Source organism: Acanthochromis polyacanthus, chromosome 16, assembly GCF_021347895.1.
Source record: "Acanthochromis polyacanthus isolate Apoly-LR-REF ecotype Palm Island chromosome 16, KAUST_Apoly_ChrSc, whole genome shotgun sequence".
Lineage (NCBI taxonomy): Eukaryota > Metazoa > Chordata > Actinopteri > Pomacentridae > Acanthochromis > Acanthochromis polyacanthus.
In genome coordinates this window covers 4,676,766-4,696,311 of record NC_067128.1, presented here as the reverse complement: position 1 = coordinate 4,696,311, position 19,546 = coordinate 4,676,766, and the positions used below count along the sequence as shown (strand labels likewise).

The 19,546-nt window shown below is 39.6% G+C and overlaps 1 protein-coding gene across 1 annotated transcript in view; it reads right to left on the bottom strand.

Annotated features, from left to right (window-relative positions):
• atad2b (ATPase family AAA domain containing 2B) overlaps positions 1 to 19,546 on the bottom strand; it is a 100,328-nt gene that overhangs the window by 4,882 nt on the left and 75,900 nt on the right. Inside the window, exon 27 of the mRNA XM_022194688.2 lies at positions 9,307 to 9,435. Within this exon, the coding sequence (XP_022050380.2) occupies positions 9,307 to 9,435 (129 nt within the window). The remainder of the gene's footprint in view (positions 1 to 9,306; positions 9,436 to 19,546) is intronic.

Here is a 19,546-nt window from a genome sequence, read left to right as displayed (position 1 = left end):
AGCAACTGCCCTAAATGCCCCAAAGTAGTCCACCTAGTCACCGTTGATGATTATTTTCAGTAAAGATCATCACACAAACTGCAGCTGACGCATCAAAATGCAACTAATTAGTGTTTGCAGACCACACGGCTGTTTATTTAACAAGCTAAATGTAGCACAAACTATACTTAACATACATCGCAGTTCATTCTGACTGAAGCTATATGGCCGGTGATTCACGTAGAACATAAAATAAGCACTTAGCACTTCTCCACACCCCCGCAGCTATCAGCAGCGGCAGGTCACGGCAGCTTTAAAACCCACAGCCCATGTTTGAGACACATCTTCGCTCTTAACACCTGTCTGTTTGCCCTGTTTTACTGTGCGCCCACACAGCAACATGCAAATAAGCTCTGCGCTGCCTCGACACTTCGCCCCTCTGCGATATCAAGTTTATCTGCCGGAGGGCCGAGAACACCGTCATCCAGGAACACCCCCGACCAACCCTCCGCCTCGCCGACGTGAAACGAGGCCAGAGCTGCTGGACCTACATGGCAAGAAGGTCCAATAGCAAATTTATGAGTTTTATTTCCTAAAGGGGCCATCAATAGTGCACATTAAAAGGAAAGCACAGCCTAGCATGCTCTGCACTTGTCATCGTTTTGCAATGTTCGACCGATTTATGGTTATGATTTATGTTATAAATGACTGGGATGCGCTGAAACCACCTTATCTACGTCCAGCTCAGGTTTCCCAGATCTAATCTTTCACCACCTCTGGGAGAACTGGCTTCTCCGTGGCACGCAGGTTAGCAGAGCAAAGACAACAACAGTATAAGTGTTTTTTTGTTATTTTTTTTTTGTTTTCCAGGAAAGAGAAAAGAGTGGAGAGAGACCAGTGTTGTGTACTCTTCCTGGATGAAGGTGTTGTTTCACGAGCTGCTGACAACAGATTGGTTGTGATGAAAGCCGAGGCTGCAGCGCGTTCTGTTCTACAGAGGCTGCTGTCAATGGAGAAATGGATTTCACTGCTTGTTTTATGAAGGTTTTCTCTTTAGATGACTTTTCAACATTGGTACAAAGCGTCTTATCTTTTGTCTCAATAGACGCCATAACTCCTTAATCCTGACTTGCTGTCATCACATGCAGAAAAGCTGCAACCGTTATTCAATTAGATGTCAGCTGTTACATTAAACGCCAACTATTTTCCTATGTGGATAATTGATTTGAAGTAATGCTGGAACCTCAAGCAGTTTTTCTTTTTTTTTTTACCTCACTGTGGATTTTTCACAGAAGTCAAACAGCACAGCCATGGCTAGAAGTAGAGAGAACTCAGAAATGCTTTCTCTGCAGAATAGCAAAGTTAGACTGCCATAAATCATTAAAAAAGCACAAACAAAAGTTGAGATTCTTTGATTATTTGTCTTCCAAAAACTTAAATAAACTTGGAGTCAACACAAACAACTTTCCGAGTTTCTCAAGATAAATACCGGCGCCGCATATGATTGATACTTTACCATTTATGTTACGGATGTCCCATTATTTGAACTGAACTACAGTTTGCTGTTATAAACTGTACTTTCATTAATATAGGGTTTTTTCTGCACTGTAACTGTGTACATAGTTGTATTTCAGAATAAACAGTGCAAATAGTGCACACATTGCTGAAAGGTGAATCCATGCCCTTTTTCCATGTCTTTTACTGATTGGTTGCTAAATAATATATTTGCACCATGTTGTAGTCGCAGATGGAGTACCTACCCCGACATACTGACCTTTTGTTGGAATTATTTTAATCTGCAGTCTGACTTTGCAACGGCAGAGATCTTAATTTCCAATCTCTAGATTGTACTTGAGCCCCAGTCAAAAGCAGAAAACCTGAGGCTTACGGATTATTTTTCACTTTAAGTCCTGCAAATGTGGCTGCAGTAACAAGCTTACTGTGCCTGACTAACAATATGTCTGTGGTTTGGGATTATTTCTAAGCCCACATATATCAGTATTGGTTGATATCGGAATCGGAAATTGCGAGTCGGACAATATCGGCATATTGGCTATTGACAAAAAAAAGCTAAGATTAGACATCCCTAATTTATGTTTTTACAACCTCTACAAACTGTGTCACCGTGCTGAATGCAGCGTCCAACAGCTTTCCTGTATGCTGTTTTTGAGCCATGCTGCATTTATTTGCATTGACCTATTGATTCCATTCTGCTTTCAGTCGCTCTGTTACTACTGCTGTGGGATACGTATACATATGTGTCGTGTTTTTTCTGTGCTGTGTGTGTGTCCGTTGGGTTGCATCCATATGATATGCAAATAGAGCTGCGCTGTGCCACTGACGGGGTTGGATGCCAGGATGTCGCGTCGGCGCAAGATTGGTCTGGCAACTGTGAAGGCCAGAGCTAAAGGCTGAGGGATGACGTCGTCTCCAGGTCAGAGGGCGTGCCATCCATCCATCACTGATTCCAACCGGCACACATCCAGCACAATTTGCTCCTTGCTTAGTAAACTGTGAGATATCTATAGTACTACGTAAAGTAGGAGTGAGCTGACACTTCTGGCTTTTTCTCATGTTTAAGTTACTTTAGGGAGGCAAAACTGTTTTTCTTTTACCAGTTTTTGTTTCAGTAGGCCAGTCCTGCTTAACAGATTATGGTTTTTTTGTTGTTGTTTTGGTTTTGCTTACTCTGAATTTAGGTTAGAACTTTACCACTCCTTTGTTCTTTTGTTCAGCCACATCCTTTGTTTAGCACTTCTCAGCTAATGGAAATAAACACTGCAGTTCTTTGAGAAAACGCGTCTCCTGGCTGCTTGGATCAGTGAAAGACGGCCCCCTCATGTTACGTTCGAGTCTCCCTAGGCTGGGCGGAACAAGCTCTAATTTCTTTCCATAATTGTCTTCTGTCTGCTGTGTTGACATCCTGCCTGCAGTTCAGCTGAATATTCACTGATTTTTTTTTCTCATGACTTAATTACAGTGGAGACACTCGTGGTTTCTTAGCTGCGAATTAAAGTGCAGAATTTTTTCTTTTTCACAAAATCTGGTGCAAGTGGTTAATCTGATTAATTTTTAAATGAGATGTAGAAAAAAGAGATTCAGATTTTTTTTAAAAACTCTCGATTTTAAGCTGAAATTTGGTGATTTTCATGACAGAACCCTGTGTCAAGCACGTTGAAAATCACACAGTTCTCGGTTTTTACAGTTTCTGATGTATTCATAAAAGATAGCACGGCTTTCAAACTTGCTGGTGGATTTGGAGTTTCAGAGTCCAGCTGCCTAGATTTGAATATTTTCCATTTTCCTTCCTCCTCTCTGACAGTAAACTGATTATCTTTTGGGTTGTGGAAAAAGAAAAACATTTCAAGGCTTCATTTTGGGTTGTGGGAAACACTGATCAGCATTTTCTCACAATTCTAATCCAAAAAACAAGCAACTAATCATTTATTTAAGAAAATGCAGTCTACTATGCACATCATAAAGCGGAATCTACAATAACAAGACACAAATAACTAAATGGAGCTGAAAGCCCAGCATGTCTTAGGAAAAATTTAACATTTGACCCCTGTTGCTTTGTATAAACAAGTAGGAAGAAAGTTTTATTAAATGACCCACAGGCCAGAATCTTCAGCAGCAAACACACCAAACAAGCATAGAAATAGCAGATCTTATGAAGCTCCGCTAACTTGACCAGCTCTGGCACGGCGCAGAAGCAGGTTAAAGGTCCAAGACTCGTACAAAGTCTTTAATTGCTGTCTGAGACACAAGGCAAAACAGTGCGCAGCGCCGAGGCTACGGCTGGGGCAACGCGAACAACCGCTCTGCTGATAGGAACGGAGTTGGCATGTTGCTGTGCACAGAGCAGATATGGTCCCTCTGGCTTTAACTGAAAGCAGGGTGCAGTCCACTCCATCTGCTAAAAGGTCAGCTCTTCTCCAGCGTCGAGACAAGCCATAACCAGAGGAGGACGGGGGGAGAGTAAAGGAGACAAATGTATGGACACGCTCCATTTCACTCGACTCTACAACTTCGACACAAATACCAAGCGAGTGCAACATTAAGTGGAAATGGCTGCAGCCTCGGCGTTCGGCATCACGTGTGTCTGTGAGCTTGTTTTTTCTTTCCTGTTCTCTGGGGGGTTACGATGAGACGACCTGCCGTGGAGTCGGGGTGCGTGCCGGTGAACACAGGCAAACAAAACACGTGCCAGATGAGCTGACATTTCTGCTCCTGAAACACCAATTTGGGCTGGCAGTATGAAATGAACCCAGACACGAGCCCCTCCCGGCCTCCGCCAGCCGGCCTGTCGACAGGCGGCACCACCTGGCTGACTGCTCTCCCTCCCTTCTCGCCGCTTCCCCTCCCTGACATCCTGACAGCCGGTTCTGGCTACCGGCGCCAGGACGCTGCCATTCCTGGCCCCACTGTCAGCATTGACATCCTACAGCAGCGGCAGATGACCAGATGGGATTCTGGGAAAATATACAGCAGCTTTCTCTGTGTGGAACGTTGTCAAAGGAGATTAGAAATTTAGAAAAAAAGGAAAAGTTCCCTTCTACTGAGGGTGTTTTTGCTTTTTTTTTTGGTTAACCCTTGCATAAATTATGCTGCTCAGTGCATTAATTATTGGGACACTAAATTCTGATTTAAACTTGTTTCCTTTAATTCATTTCATTCTTTCACCCTCTGAAACCCAAAACCAACAGGTAGGTTTGAAAGGCTTTAATGGCCTTTAAGGTTTTTAGCTTTTAGTTTGTGTTTTATTCTGTATTATGTCCTGTTTATTTTAGATCTTCTCTCGTTTTATTTTACTCTCATTCGTTGGTGTAATGTCGTCTCTCTGTAATTCTTTAATTTTTTTTTGAGTTCTAATTTTAACCCTCAGTCTTGTTCTTTTAATTATAAATTTCCTAGTTCCCTTGTTTGAATTGCTTGTTAATCTAGCAAATTATTCATTAATTTATTGCCATTTTTACCATTTATTTCTAATTGACTGCTCTGTTTTGTCTCCTGTAGCTTGTTTGATTGTCTTCGTTGCATGTTTTAACTGTCAAAGCACTTTGTGAACGTTGTTCTTCAGGGTGCTTTATAAATAAAGTTATTATCATAAAAGCATGCAGTCTTTTTTTAAATGCCAATCTTACACCATTTATCAAAGCCAGAAGCATCAACTTCCTGACAGTCTTTGGAAACATGCATGACATGTGGTTCCAAAGCTTAAAATCACAGGAATTCATCAAAATCATGTTATCCTACATGTTACATTTAAAAATAAAACAAATGCATTAGGTTCTGTAAATGAGACGATCATTCTGTGCTCCTTAACGCATCAGATTTTAAACGCTCTGACAATCTTTCAAAGTGTGCGTAATGTGGTTATAAAAACTAGAGCTAAACATTGTGATATTTAATCAAATTCATTCGATTTTACATGTCTTATTTAAATTTAAACAATTCTAAAAATAAACTGCTTGTGTGGGGTTCTGTAAAACAGAAAATTCATTTGTGCTGCTAAAGTCTCTAAAAGCAGGCGTGGCATGGTTCCAAATCTAAAAATCATGCTAAAAATGCTAATTTGCACAAGACTGTAAAAAATAAAATACAATTCTGTCTCCTAGTCGCATTAGATGTCCAACTTTCCGGCATTCTTGTATGCATGATGTCTTTCCAAAACTGATCTTAAAATCGTGATATTTTATCAAAATGTCTTGTTTAACAATAAGCTAAAAATAAACTGGATTCTGTAAAGACAACAATAAGATGCTGTGCTTTATGCGTCCTGACTCTTAGGCTGAACTGCAGGCAGTGTTTACACAGAGCACAGAGATTAATATGGAAACAAATTAGAAACACTGAAAGGAAATGAAAATAGATCTGTGCTATAAACTAAATGCAGAGGAGCAAGTTGTCAGTAAGTCGTTGGAAGATACAACTTTCTAGAACAAGAAAGTGCAGAGAATCACCAGCTTGTAGAAGTTTTAAAGATGTAAAGCCATCCGTTTTGGTGCACATGTTGATCTCCCTTTTTTGTCAACGCTTTGGAAAACAAATAATCAAAGAAACAAAACTTTTGTCTTTCTTTGTGATGGTTTATACTGCACAGAAGAATATTTGTTCTCTCTGCTTCTAGCCATGATTGTTCTGTTTCCTCACAGGTCAAGGACTTTATGCTGCAGAGAAAAATGAGCTCAGAATAACGAATAATGCGGCAGGATCAAAAAATAAACAACACCCAAAAACTGCTTGGAGTTCAGAGAGTGGAGTCTTTTATTTGTTCCTAACTTTTAATTTGCTTTCAAGATGTTTTTGTTTCTTCTAAAGCACGTTAATGCACCATGTGAAGCGCTCTGAACTGCTTTTGTGTATGAACGGCGTCACACAAATAAACCTGCTTTACATAACGCTTAGTTGGTATGCAACAGGTCTGTTATTTGGAGCGTTTTCCAAAGAGACTTGGTCTGAGTGAAGGCAAACATTCCTTAAAGTGCTGCCATAAATGGACAAATTATGTGTTTACCGCAGCGTTTAATGATTTCACATTTGAAGACCTTGATCTCCACAAAGCTGCCATTATGCTACATTAATAAGAAACTCCTCTTTATTTTCTAAGTTTGATCAAATTCAATCAAATGAAAAGCCGGGTGCACAAATGTAAATTAACATTTTATGCTACGAAAAATTACATTTCGACTTTATTTCTTATTGTGCTTGACATGGAAGACTGTTGTTTAATCTCAATAACCTCAGATCAAAAAGATAAATTACAGTTTTTAATCTAAGAAGTGGAATATATTTGATTCGTTAAATACTGCGGGCTAACTCATGAATTATTTTATTCCTGCAGTTGCTTTATATTTCTAGGTCTCACAAGTACAACAATCGTTTACATGTCCTCAATCGATGATATTCTGCAGTACAAGGGCCACAGAAAACAAAAATCCTCTATTTCCACCACTGCTACCCAGTTCCACCTAAATATTGAGGATCTGTTTTGACTGAAACTGAAATATTTTTTGTTCCTTTAGCTGGTAAACATTGAGAATTGAGCTTTGGCTGCAAATTTGAAAACAAGTAATTTCAAAGAAAGATAAGTTTTGAGCCTTTTATTGTTCATTCATCCATTTCATCTGAGAAATATCATTACTTGTTTGTTTGTTTGTTTTGCCCTGAGCAAAGCGAGTTGAGCTTCCCCGTCTTTGAGGTTTAAACCTGCTTCCTGCTCATCATTCAACATGCTGTTAAAGCGCCTGTGTGATAACAAGCAGCTGCAATTAACAGCTACTTTGACTTCCAATTAATCTGCTGATTATTTTCTGGACTAATCTGTTGTTTAGTCAACACTCTATAATGTCTTGTGATATTATGAAATTCCCATTTTCAGAGCCAAAGTTTCTATATTTTAAGTGCTTAATTCGTTCGAACAAAATACGAAGATTCTTTTTCTTTAACGTGTTTTTTGCTTTATCAAACACAGTTGTAAATGTGTGGAGGTAGAGCCTGACTGATCTGCAACCACGTTATGCACCTTAACCACTCGGATATTAAGTGTTCTATCATAGAAGACATGAAATATGTAATTGGAAATGATGAGTTTTAGGCATTTCTGCTCTTTAAAGAATGCTAAAAATGAATTGATAGCCATTAAACGCATTGGCCAACATGCAACGTTGAGTCTCAAACCAACTCTCTGACCAACTATATTGTATTATTTGGCTCCATAGCTATCCACTAATTTACTGCCATCCTAAAACTGCACGTACTTTTGGAAGCACGCGCTTTATGACTTATTTTGACTGGCTGACAGTATGTTTTTCTCTGGACTCGAAGCCTGTCAGGATTCATCAGCATAATCCCTGAAAATTCATCAATATTTTAAACCAACTCATGTTTTTCACATATTTTTTTTTTCCTGAAGTCAGTCGGTTCATTGTGACAAGTGTTTTTCTTCCATAGCTGCATCGTGACGTCAGCCGTTTCCGGCTCCAGGTGCACTCGGAGCTAAAGTTTTAGAAATCGCTGTTTGCAGCAGAATCCAACTTGGCCGAGTTTGTGAAAGTGAAAGTTTCCAAAGATCCAAGGCTTCGAAAGTTTGGGAGTACTTCAAATTAGCACAAAACAAAAACACAGTTTATACACTGGGCAAAGAATTCAATGGCACCACTAGCACAATCCATTAACACCTGAAGAGAAAACATTCTGGAAGATAAAACACCACAAAAGGCAAAACAAGTCTAAGTGCTGCCTTTTCATTAGCAGGGAAAGCTTTTTCAAACCTATTTCCTTCTCGTAGCTGCTGAATACCCCCAAAACTCCTCTGATCTGAACTCAAATTAAATGGTTAATTCGATTTTTTGGAGTAAAACGGCTTGTTTAGATTATGTTTATATGTATATTTTGGCATTTTTGATAGGACCAGTCAACAGGCAAACAGGAAAGCAGGGAAGACATGCAGTAAAGTGCCACGAGCTGGAATCCAGGCCGCTGCGTTCACGGGTCGGTCGTGAAACCAGTTGAGCTATCTGGGTGCCACATTTATTTAAATTTTTTAGGATGGGACAGTTTGTATTAATGTACATTTCCACATTAATACGAGAGATTGTAGCCATATCTCGAGTCCCACTGGCAGTCAATAAAAAAAAATTCAAATAACATAATACTATAACTGAACAAAGACATAAAAAAACCGGGCAAAAAGCAAGAACACGTAGTGCACATAATAGACAAACGCTGGGGGACCAAGGTAAGCTACCAAGCAGTAATTAATTAAAATTTATACATGATTATATTGCAAATATCTGTTTTTTGCTGCTGCTCATATGTAGCACTATTGCGCATTGTTTCTACACTTATTCCTCTGAAACTATTACATATAATACATACAGCGCCCTCTACAATTATTGGCACCCCTGGTTAAGATGTGTTGAAAGCCTTAAACTGCCATTTTTATTGCAGAGGCATACTCTAACACTGAAAAATGTATTATAGGAGAAGATTAGGTGCTGTTTTGTTGACAAAAGACGGTTGTACAAAGTCTTAACATCAGGGGTGCTAATAATTTTGGCACACATGATTTGATGTAAAAGAATTATTTCTTAATGTGTGATTTTTTTTTCCCCCACTGAATAAATGCACTTGAATTAAAGGTTGGATTTTCCTCTTTTTCCCCCATTGTGGACCTATACTGTTTAGAAAAAAAGCTGAATTTATTAGAAGCTAAAGAGCACATCTTAACCAGGGGTGCCAATAATTATGGAGGACGCTGTAGATGAATCAACTAATTGGTAAAACAGTTGATAGATGAACCTATAAAACAGCTGCCCTACTGACCTCCAGTAGCTGAGTCTTGTCGTACTCTCTGCGGTGCTGGTAGATACACTGGCTGAGAAGAGAGTAGAGTCTCTCCAGCTGCTCCACGCTGTAACCCTCGCTCTTCTTCACCACCATATCCAGTATGTCCTGAGGAAAATGATGCAAACAAATGTTAGAAATACAACATTAAAGTTTAATCTGGAGAAAGATACACGCCATACATTATTACTACGTTTACAGAGAGGCAGTAAGGACGCAGACTAAATCAGGGCTGAGTAACCAAGCCGTGATGGTGGTACGTGGAGATGCAGTGTTTGGAGGTCAGCTGTATTCAAAAGCAATTAAGATCAGAGTGACAGCTAATTAAGGCTAATCATAATTAGAAGCAAGTTTACATTTCACTGCTACTTTAATTAAAACATTCTGGACAGTCAAAGGCCCTTTTAATTGACCTGTTTGTCACATTTTACCCAAGCCAAAGTCTGTGTGTGTGTGTGAGCGAGTCTATTTAAACACAAGGCTCATCAGAATGCATGGACTGAGACGGCAACGGCACAATAATTAAAGTTATCATCACTGACACAAGGCAAACAGGGAAACCTCAACAGAAACGAATTGCTGTGTGCGGTGTGTGGTTGTGTGAGAGCGAGGCAGCAGCAGCAGCACGTGTTAAACACATAAAATCAAGGCAATATCATGATTAATAAGACATGGATGTTTGTCAGAGCCTCTCATCACAAAACGTCTGAGATATAATTACAGTGAGCAAAAGAAGAATTACAGAGGAAAAAAGGTTAGCATTGTATTAATCACCGCACTCCATCTGACAAGGATTTCTGCTTAAGTGACGGTTGGCCTGATTAAAGTTAAACGGAGGCTTCAAATCAAGAGAAACTTCAGCAAAAACCTAATCCCACAACACTCTTAACTCACGAATACGGTCTTAAACATGAACAATACTTGTTCTTTACTTGTCAGAACCACAACATGAGCTGCCACTGAGACCCATCATGACCGTGAACATATCAAATATCACAGCTGACACATTATGCAAAGCCAACTCGACCATGTTTAGGTCTTTGAAGTGGCACATATTTGCCAGAATGATATTCAAGAGCCTCTACTGTGCACATTTACAGGTTTATCCATTTCATTTTGGGCTCTAATTGACGATGCTTACATGCTTTACTGTTCAAAAAACTGAATTTTTCTCCTACTCTAACACTTCTTCTCACCTTCTGTCTGAAATGTTTCCTGTCTCGTTAAGACCCGCCTCCCAAAAAGCCTAATCTGCTCTGATTGGTCAGCTAGTCCAATAAAACTAGGCAAGGTGAGCTACGTAACCCCAAGTCTTTGCGTATAGATAGAAAGATGAAGCTCTAGCAGAGGCAGCTCTAGTAAGGAAATATTTGTTGTTTGACGATCAAGCTAAGCAAACATGTTACATGATGACACAGACATGGGACAGAAGAAAACCCTGATCTTCAAACAAGGTGTTTCAGGCATTTAAAGGAGAAGTGTTTTCTGTGGAAGAGAATAGCTCCCTTTGGTGTGGACGTTGGTAAGTTTGCAGACATTTTCCTTACACAAAAAGCAGCTATAAAACACAACAATAAAGGAAAGGGGAAAACCCCAAAACTGAATATGGGTTCTTTAAGCAACACTGACTGTAAAAGTCCCCTAGGAAATCATCAGGACCAACTTTTTCAACAGTCGCACACGTACACTTATCAAAAGTAATTATTATGAACAGAATTAGGTCTTGTCAGGTTCTGCTTTTCAAACGTTTTGCTTCATTACTGAACCGATCACACCACAACCGTAGCAAACAAGAGAAATGACACCTGAAGTTTAGAGAGTTGGAAGTCATTTAACTCAAACTTTTTTCTGCACAATGTTTGCCAACTTGAATTTATGATGCAATTATAAGCATAAATGTTTTAAGATGTTGAATTTCGAGTTATAAATTACCTTGAGCTGAAACACAGTCAGTACTAACGAAAAAAATCTTTCAGGTTTTTCCAAGGCTTTTTACAAGAACATGGAGGGAAGGTTTTGGCAATAAAAGCCCAACTTTGGTGGCCTCTGGTACACTCTTATGTCACTATTGCATCATATACATTGATTTTAATTATTGCATATTTTAATGAGATTGTCTACCTGACTATAAACATGTCAAAAATTATTGTAAATGATAATTCTTTGGCATTTTAGACCACATAATCTGTTTAGCATTTGAAACCTCACCTGTTCGTGACTAATCCAAACTTTTGTGACTGAAAATCATTAGATTTGCTAATTTGTTTTTACTTATTTATGCCCTTGCTGTCTCTAGCTTCTCTAGCTATCTCTCCTCCAACTTTTATTCTCTGCTTTTCCACTCCAAAGCTGTGGGCAGTAAGCAGGTATATTTTAAGAGTTATCACCTGGTTACACACAAAGCACAACAAACAAAAACAAACCCCTGTCAGACTCTATGATGTGGAAGAACATACACACTTCATCACATATATTACTGTGCAAAGTTCTATAACATCTTATTCAGTTGGTAAAACATGATTTAGGCCATCTGACATTAGTCTACATAATTGGATAGGGGCAAAAAATTAGGGAAAAAACACTTTAGGACATTTAAAATCAACATTTTCCCTCATACTACACATTTGAGTGTGTATTTGCATCTCAGAGACGTTCTACTGCAAAACGGACAACATAAAAAGAGATAATTAACCAACAAAAACGTAAACACGCAGTGCTTTCAGTGGACTTTTGAAATCCTAAGTGGAAAATCTGTGTATCCCAAAGCAGCCTGTTTAATGAGGACGTCCCCAGTCTGTGCAATCAGTGAAGCTCCTAGGTGTTTTACCATCAATTATTTTGCTAATATCTGTAATAAAAGGGGAGATGTCTCTGCTCAGCAGGTTACAGCCTCTCAAGTGATTTATATAGGACATGTGCAGGTAGGACTGATGAAAGTTTCTCTATTATCTCACTTGTACTGTTTTGAAACTAATAGATGCAATACATATATTACCCATACATATTTTTTACTATACATGATAAAGTAGTTGGCAGTCAGGATTTATGGAAAAATCTGCTTGTCTCTTGTATACTTTGACAGCTTTGCTTCCACTGAATGCTTATCACACTGAAGTCAACAGCATGGAAACATAGCTGAGTAGATAATACCTTTCAAACACTTGCATACCTTAATCTGGCATTATAGGAGGACTCACCAGCAAAATGACTGTGACATAAAACCTCCACCTGGCCAATCTGATAAGTGTCTCGACAAATAACGGCGACATGCAGCAGAAGTTAAGAGCACTTAAACAAGTCTCTAATGTTCAGGATTCATGCAGAGTGATAGCCATCATCACGGATACCTCTAAAAAGTGCCATTAGCTGCTCCATATTAAGCATATTTAGTGGTATCTCTCTCTCTTTTTTATACATACAGGAGAGGTTTCATAGTTTCAAACCAGCCGTGAGAACACGTATAAAAGGGACTAAATGGAGCACATCACAGCGAGACGCCACTTTTAACAACACACACATAAAAGCTTTAATTAGCATCATTACAACCAATCTCACATGTGCAATAATGCACGGCATTCCTCAAGCTCTCCTCTCAAACGGCTGCATCCCTTTGTATCTTTTTATCATGTTTTCCAAGTCTTGCCTTAAGTGCATCTCCTCTCCTTTATAGCGTGTCTTCTCACCTCGAGCGGTTTTCGATGTTTAACAGAGCCTCTCCTGACCTCCTCCTCAACCCCATTTCAGACACAACACCCCTGCACAACAACCTTTGCTTCCAACGTATTTGTCTTTTCACTCCCTTCCCTCCTCGTCGTCCTCTTACTGTTAGCGAGCTGATTGTGGCGGTGTACTTCCCAGCCTTTGTCAGCCTGATCAGGATGTCGGCGACAGTGTGGGGTAAATGGTGTGAGCGTGTCTTACACAGGGCTCAGTGACTGAGTGAGCTCACAGCACACAAAAGGGCAGTAATCCCATGCGTTAAAGACGACTACTGACATGGGCCATTTAACCTCAGTCCCTCTAAACTCCCTGCTCCATCTTCCCTCTCCATCTTTACTCACATCTCCGTCTTTACCCACATCTCTATCTATCCACACGCCCCTTAAGGCCACAGACGGAGCAGAGAGAGGTGGGATGGCTTTAGAGAATAAGGAAAAAGATTGGATATGGAGGTATATTAATGGAACATTAATATACCTCCATCTCCATGAGAGATTTTAGATTGATGTTGAATTGTTTATAAAACATAAAATAAATGGAAAATGTTATTATAATCTCACAACAACCTGTCCAAAAAACTAATGACATTATCCAGCTTTGGAAATAATTATTAGACCCCTGCGACCACCATTTTCTTTCGCTTCTTTTGCTGGTTTTCAGCGACATTTTCTTGTTAAGACTGTAATTAACTGCTGTTTTGCTGATTTCAAGCAGGTTAGCAACATCTCTCCAGCTGTTGTTACGTCCTATCATCTTTCAATTTGGTTACTTTAGGAATTTTTAAGTTGAAAATTAAATTTTTCTTATATGTTCACTCACTGTTGACACAAAAATGTTTTCAATCATCTAGACATTCACATTTTCAAAAATGTATTTTGTAAGGAAAACAGCAGGTGTTCAAATAATCCTTGTGTAAAATGTTGCTATGACTTATTTTATGCTTTAAGTATCTTACAAACAGAATGGTTTTCTAATAAAGAAGCTGTCACGTGCAGAGGAGAGCCCTTTCAGACCTGCAGTCCTTTCTGTTAAACTAAAAACATCTGAACGTGTCGCATTAACAACATGCTCACTTTTCTGTGAAAGTCACAGCAGCAATCTTAATACATATTTCGAGTCGTGTGGAGCGATTTGGGGAAGATTTCTGCCACATTTCAGCAGCAACATTTGTCCAAAATCATCAGAGAGCAAAATACAGTTTTCTGGCAAAAATCACCTGCCTCATTTACTATTCACTGCAATTTCACATCTATTACAAACAAAAATTTACATAAAAATCAAACAAAACTTTGACGCAGACAGACTGTAACGGCTCACATTGTTGAGACTCTCAAACAGTATAATCATAAAGCTAAAGCTGTCTGTAGGAGTCTTTCCTGGGATGATTGATTGATTAAATATCTGTGCCATGAGAGAGCAGCGAGATCTATACGAGCATCTCTAAAGAAAGACAGTTGTGTGCATTTACAGGACCAACAGCAGTAATTTCATTCCTTAACTATAATTATAAATGACCCCTGACATGGAGACAGGATTGATCGGGATCTAATGGCAGACTTCAATACAGCTGCTGGGATGTTTTAGACATCACTCTAAAATCTCTCATGGAGAATCGTGCCATAAATATACCTTAATAATTTTCTAACATTAGGTAAATGACAGCTTGATAAGACGCTTTCAGCTTAGATTTTGTCTTCCATTTATTGCTGGTTGATTCTGCATTATACATCCTTTAATGTCCTCCCCAATCTCATGCAATTGACAAGAATTATGTGTACCGTGACTCCCTACATCGCTGTCTGGTTAGGTCTGAATGAACCTGTCAGAATAATTAACATGAAAGTGATGACGTCTGAATGACAGAATCTCATCACTGAAAGAGATTTACAATTACGGCTGTGATGAGCGCGATTTGTTCTGCGTTATGATGCACGAGCTTTGCAATCATTCTATGCTGCAAATATGCTACATACAAATCCTTTTTCAAATAAACAAGCTGTAAAACATCACCCATGCAGACTGGAGCTGACTGTGATACAGTAGACGGTCTTCTTTGATCATTGAATGCTCCACTCGATACATGCATGTGTGTGTGAGAGGCTTCCTCTGCAAAGACTGAGAGAAAACGGTTTGCAGGCAGTAGGAGAAAAAAATAAAAATGTGAAACCCAACTGTCTCCATCACCAGGGACACCATTAAGCCTCCAATATCTGCCTCTAAGAGTAGCAACTCTCCCCCTTCTTCCTGTTTCAAGTTATTTTTTTGTCTCTTAACACCAGCACATGAATGAATTATAAATGATTTCCTGTTACCATGAAAACCTTAAATGCCTTAAGTCTGTGCAAAGACTGGATGTGGCATTAGTGGTTGGCGGTTTGCTGACAAAAATAAAAAAAACTCCAGTCACAGTGGCAAATAATGTCCCTCATAGGGCATTCGGTCACACAGGTAATGTAATATTGATGGTGTTCCAGGGGTCAGGGACAATCATGATGAATCATATTACCACGGCCCATGCACATTAAAATGAAATGATGTTACGTTTCTGCTCGCCATGTAAAAACCCCTGCTGAGGTGTGCAGTGTTTGGCTGTATTTCAACTGCACAGAAAAACGCCAAAGCAGTTGACAGCTGTGAGTTCCCTTTGTGCTCGTATAGAGGAGAAGAAGGTATTAATTATTATGTTGTAAGATTTTTTGTACAAGACCTATATTAAAATATGTAATTTAACTAGGGCTACCCCTGAATCAGAGTTCTGTCATAAGAATCTGGTTTGGTTTTATTGTTGCTTGGTTCATTAGCTGGTGGCCAAGACTGTCAGAGGGAGGTACGGCGATAGCACGGCACAAACTGGGTCTTTATTTCCTTTTTTAGGTCAGAAAACACAGTGCACAACATTTGGATAGCTGTTACACTGAAACTTAAACCTATTAATGGCCGACTACAGCAATTTTATAGGCCCTGGCGGCATGAACTTCAAGGCAACTGTGGCTACACGCGGCTAACATTGCTTCTTTTACACACCAGAGTCGCTAACTACCAACAAAACTGGACCCACGTTCCACTCAGATTACCGATAAAGCCATGTGCCTTAAAGGTAAATGCTTAGCCTCCAACAAAAACATCACTGCATGCTGTCACATGGACGAATGAATGGTTTGCTATAAGAATCTGCGTCAAACATGGATTTAAAACAGCTAAATTTAACATATTACTAAAATTAACCTGTCGATATCATTTAAGAACAGCAATACCCATGTATTAGGCTAAAAAATCTGATTTTTTCTGACTTATTTTGCCGTCTTGTGAGCACTTTCTAACTTAGATTCTGAAAAGTGCTCTATAAATGAAAAATATTATTACTTTTTAACCTTAATCTGTGCCTGTTGTAAGTGAATTAGCACCTTTATGCATTTTAACAAGACAAATTTAACAGGTATGTTCTGACTCAGCCACCAAGAACAAAAACAGTCTGAAAGAAGTAAACGTACATACATTTATAATTAATAATAAATACTACTATTCATGACAGCATAAAGATCAATTTTGAAATTACATTTAATCAATGGAGAGCTGAGTGACTTTGGGGTGGTTTTCTTAGAGAAGATAAATTAAACCATTCTGAGGCTATAATCTAGATATTCTACTTCAACAACATGCTTCTCTAATACATCTTAAAATCTAGCAATAGCAGAGATAATTCCAAGTTTATCTCTTAACTTACAATGTTCTTGTTGCGGTCTGTATCAAACAAGCACGTTTCCTCACCTCTGGAAAATACAGTATGTATGCTGGTAAAAATAGCTGCTCATGTGATTAGGATATTGCACTTGGCCATACTGCGATTTTAAATAAGATTTTGAATAATTGTTCAGCCTTACCTAAAAGACAATCTGGATCAGAGGTCAGAACACGAAGGAAAATGCCTGTTTTGCACAATATCTGATAATTGTGCACTAGATCTGAGTCTGTGGTTTTCATCTGACAGGTTTTTTGGGGAGAAAAAAAGATTGCAACTGAAAATAAAAAAGGCAAGAATATGAAAAATATGATTTTGTGTAAGCAGGCTACAGGAATGAAATTTAATATTTTTTTCAGATTGGAGACAGCAGAGATCCAATTTCACCAGGTAATAAAGGAAGAGAACACCTTGCACAGACGTTAACAACCCCAAACACACCTTCACATAACCCTGCAAAATTACTTCATGCAGATGTGTTTGCAAAACAAGAGCACAGACGACAAAAGTTTCATGTAAAAAAAAAAAAAAAAAAAGTTAAGTTCAAGGTTACAGACGGGAGAAGCTATTGACAAGCTGTGATTAAACTTAGAGCAGACCTTAAGGGAAATAAAGGTTAATCAATACAATGTCCTTTACATGTGTGGTGCAGCCAGTATGTTGTTTTTACGCGTTTGTGTGTGTCAGGAAGAGAAGGGGAAAAAAGCTGCTGACCAAGCAACTGAGCATTCCACTCACAGTCCATTACACATTATGAGAAGAGGTTTATGGAATATATATAACAACTTAAAAAGCTTGGAAGAGCAGCAGCAGGTGATGAGGGCTTGTAATTCGTTACCACGGGTCTACTTTCATATTCATTATCAACATACACAGTTTAATTGGCAACAGAAAGCAAATGAAAGACGCTAACAGGCCTGAGAGTAATGTTTTTCCTACACTTCATTTACAGCCCTGCACTTCCCACCCTGCCTATTAACTGTCAAACGTAATAGCGTCTGAACGGTATTGTGTTCCCTTCAGCTGCATGTTTCCCTCAGCCTAAATGCTATACGGTGTTTTCGCTTCCAGAGGCCACAACATTGGCCACTGCTAGGTTGACAAAAGCGAAGCCAAGCATTTACAAAACACCATGCACGGTGTAGCTTTTAATTAATAGAAAATCCCACACAATCTAAGCCTTTAGTTTGTATAAGCCTAGGGTTGAGTGAGACGCACGAGGTGCGAGCATTGCAAAAAGGGCAAAATAAATCACCCTGAAGGCTTGGCAAGAGTGCACACTATTGCAAAATATGAGGGAAACAAGAGAGACTGCTATGTTTGTGTTGTGTGAGCTATTGACACAACTGGCCCTCACATGAGTGGCCAAGAGGCACAGCTTTGTGAGTGCAATTACATGCAAATAGCAGCACTGTCAAGGCCATCAGTGGGAATGAATGAAAATAAAAGGAGCACTTCAAATGCGATCTATTTTTATTGACAATCAAACGATGGTCCAGCGCTGCTATTAAGCCGTTCTCTTTTGAACAGACATGTGGCACGGCTACTTCACCGGAGGGGCCCCTGCTGCTATTAGTACTAAAATTGAAGGAAGATGACAAACTGAATAGGACCATTTCTGTTGACAGGCTTCTCTAAAACAGGAAATCCTGACATGCTGTAGAAGCTAAGCGTCGCCGCCAAAAGGCTCCTGACTGTGCCAGCAACTAGAAACACTACCTTTTTCTCGGCAGCTGCTAAAGAAAACAGCAGAGCAGACGCAGAATCTGTGTGTTCTTATTAAGATGGAGGAAAAATTGCAGGGCCAGATTGGATTTCTTGTTACTGAATACTCATCTGCAGTCCTCAGCGCCACTTCTCCTAGCCCATCTGTGGACGAGTGTCTGATTATTGATGAAAGAAAACAGCTGAGAGTGAGATACATCTTGGAGTAGTGAGAGAAACACGCGTCAGGACCTATTTATTCATGCTGAGGAATTCATTTTGATCCAGACGGCATCAAGCATCATTTCAGCGAAACTGGCAATAACAGAACTTGATTTTACTAAGTGAATCAGAGCAAATAGCTGTGCCATGGTTCTAAAAGGCTGGATGTGAATACAGAAAAAACACCATCTCTGTCCAACAGGGCTCAAGTGTAGGGTCTGTGAACAAACTCATAATACTCTGATGGGATTTAATTCCAGAGAGATTTCAGAGCGCCTTCCATCAAGTTAAAAGTCAGGAATAATGAGCCCTCTACAATCAATGAATACAACTGAAGAGAGAAGGAACAGTACACCACTCACTGTGGGCCCTAACACACATCAGGCAGCGTGCCAGTCCCAGCCCTGGCAGCAAATATCTGCTTAAATGGCGACTCTCATCCTGCGCACCGGAAATTCAATTTGTTCCGTAAGCCTAGGATGAAAAAGCAATTATTCACAGTCCCCTCTTTTCACAATCTGTTTCTTTAAGATATCTCCCTTCTTCCCCCTACTAACAAATAAACCTCGAGATTAGTGCCGTGTGTGGCAGTTCACAGGGGCAGCCGGTTGAAGCGCTGAGATCAGGCCAACTAAAAAGCCTGTCAATCAGAGTGAAAGATGGAGTCAGGTTCAGCGAGACGCGCACCCCCGCCGTCGCCATCATCCCCACGGGACCGCGGGTAAAAGCCACTAGATAATGGCTTGATAGTTGGATGTCACTTTGGAGCATGGAGGGGAGAAGTAAGCACATGTCAGAGGAACACTTCTTTTACACCAATTACACTACACAGAG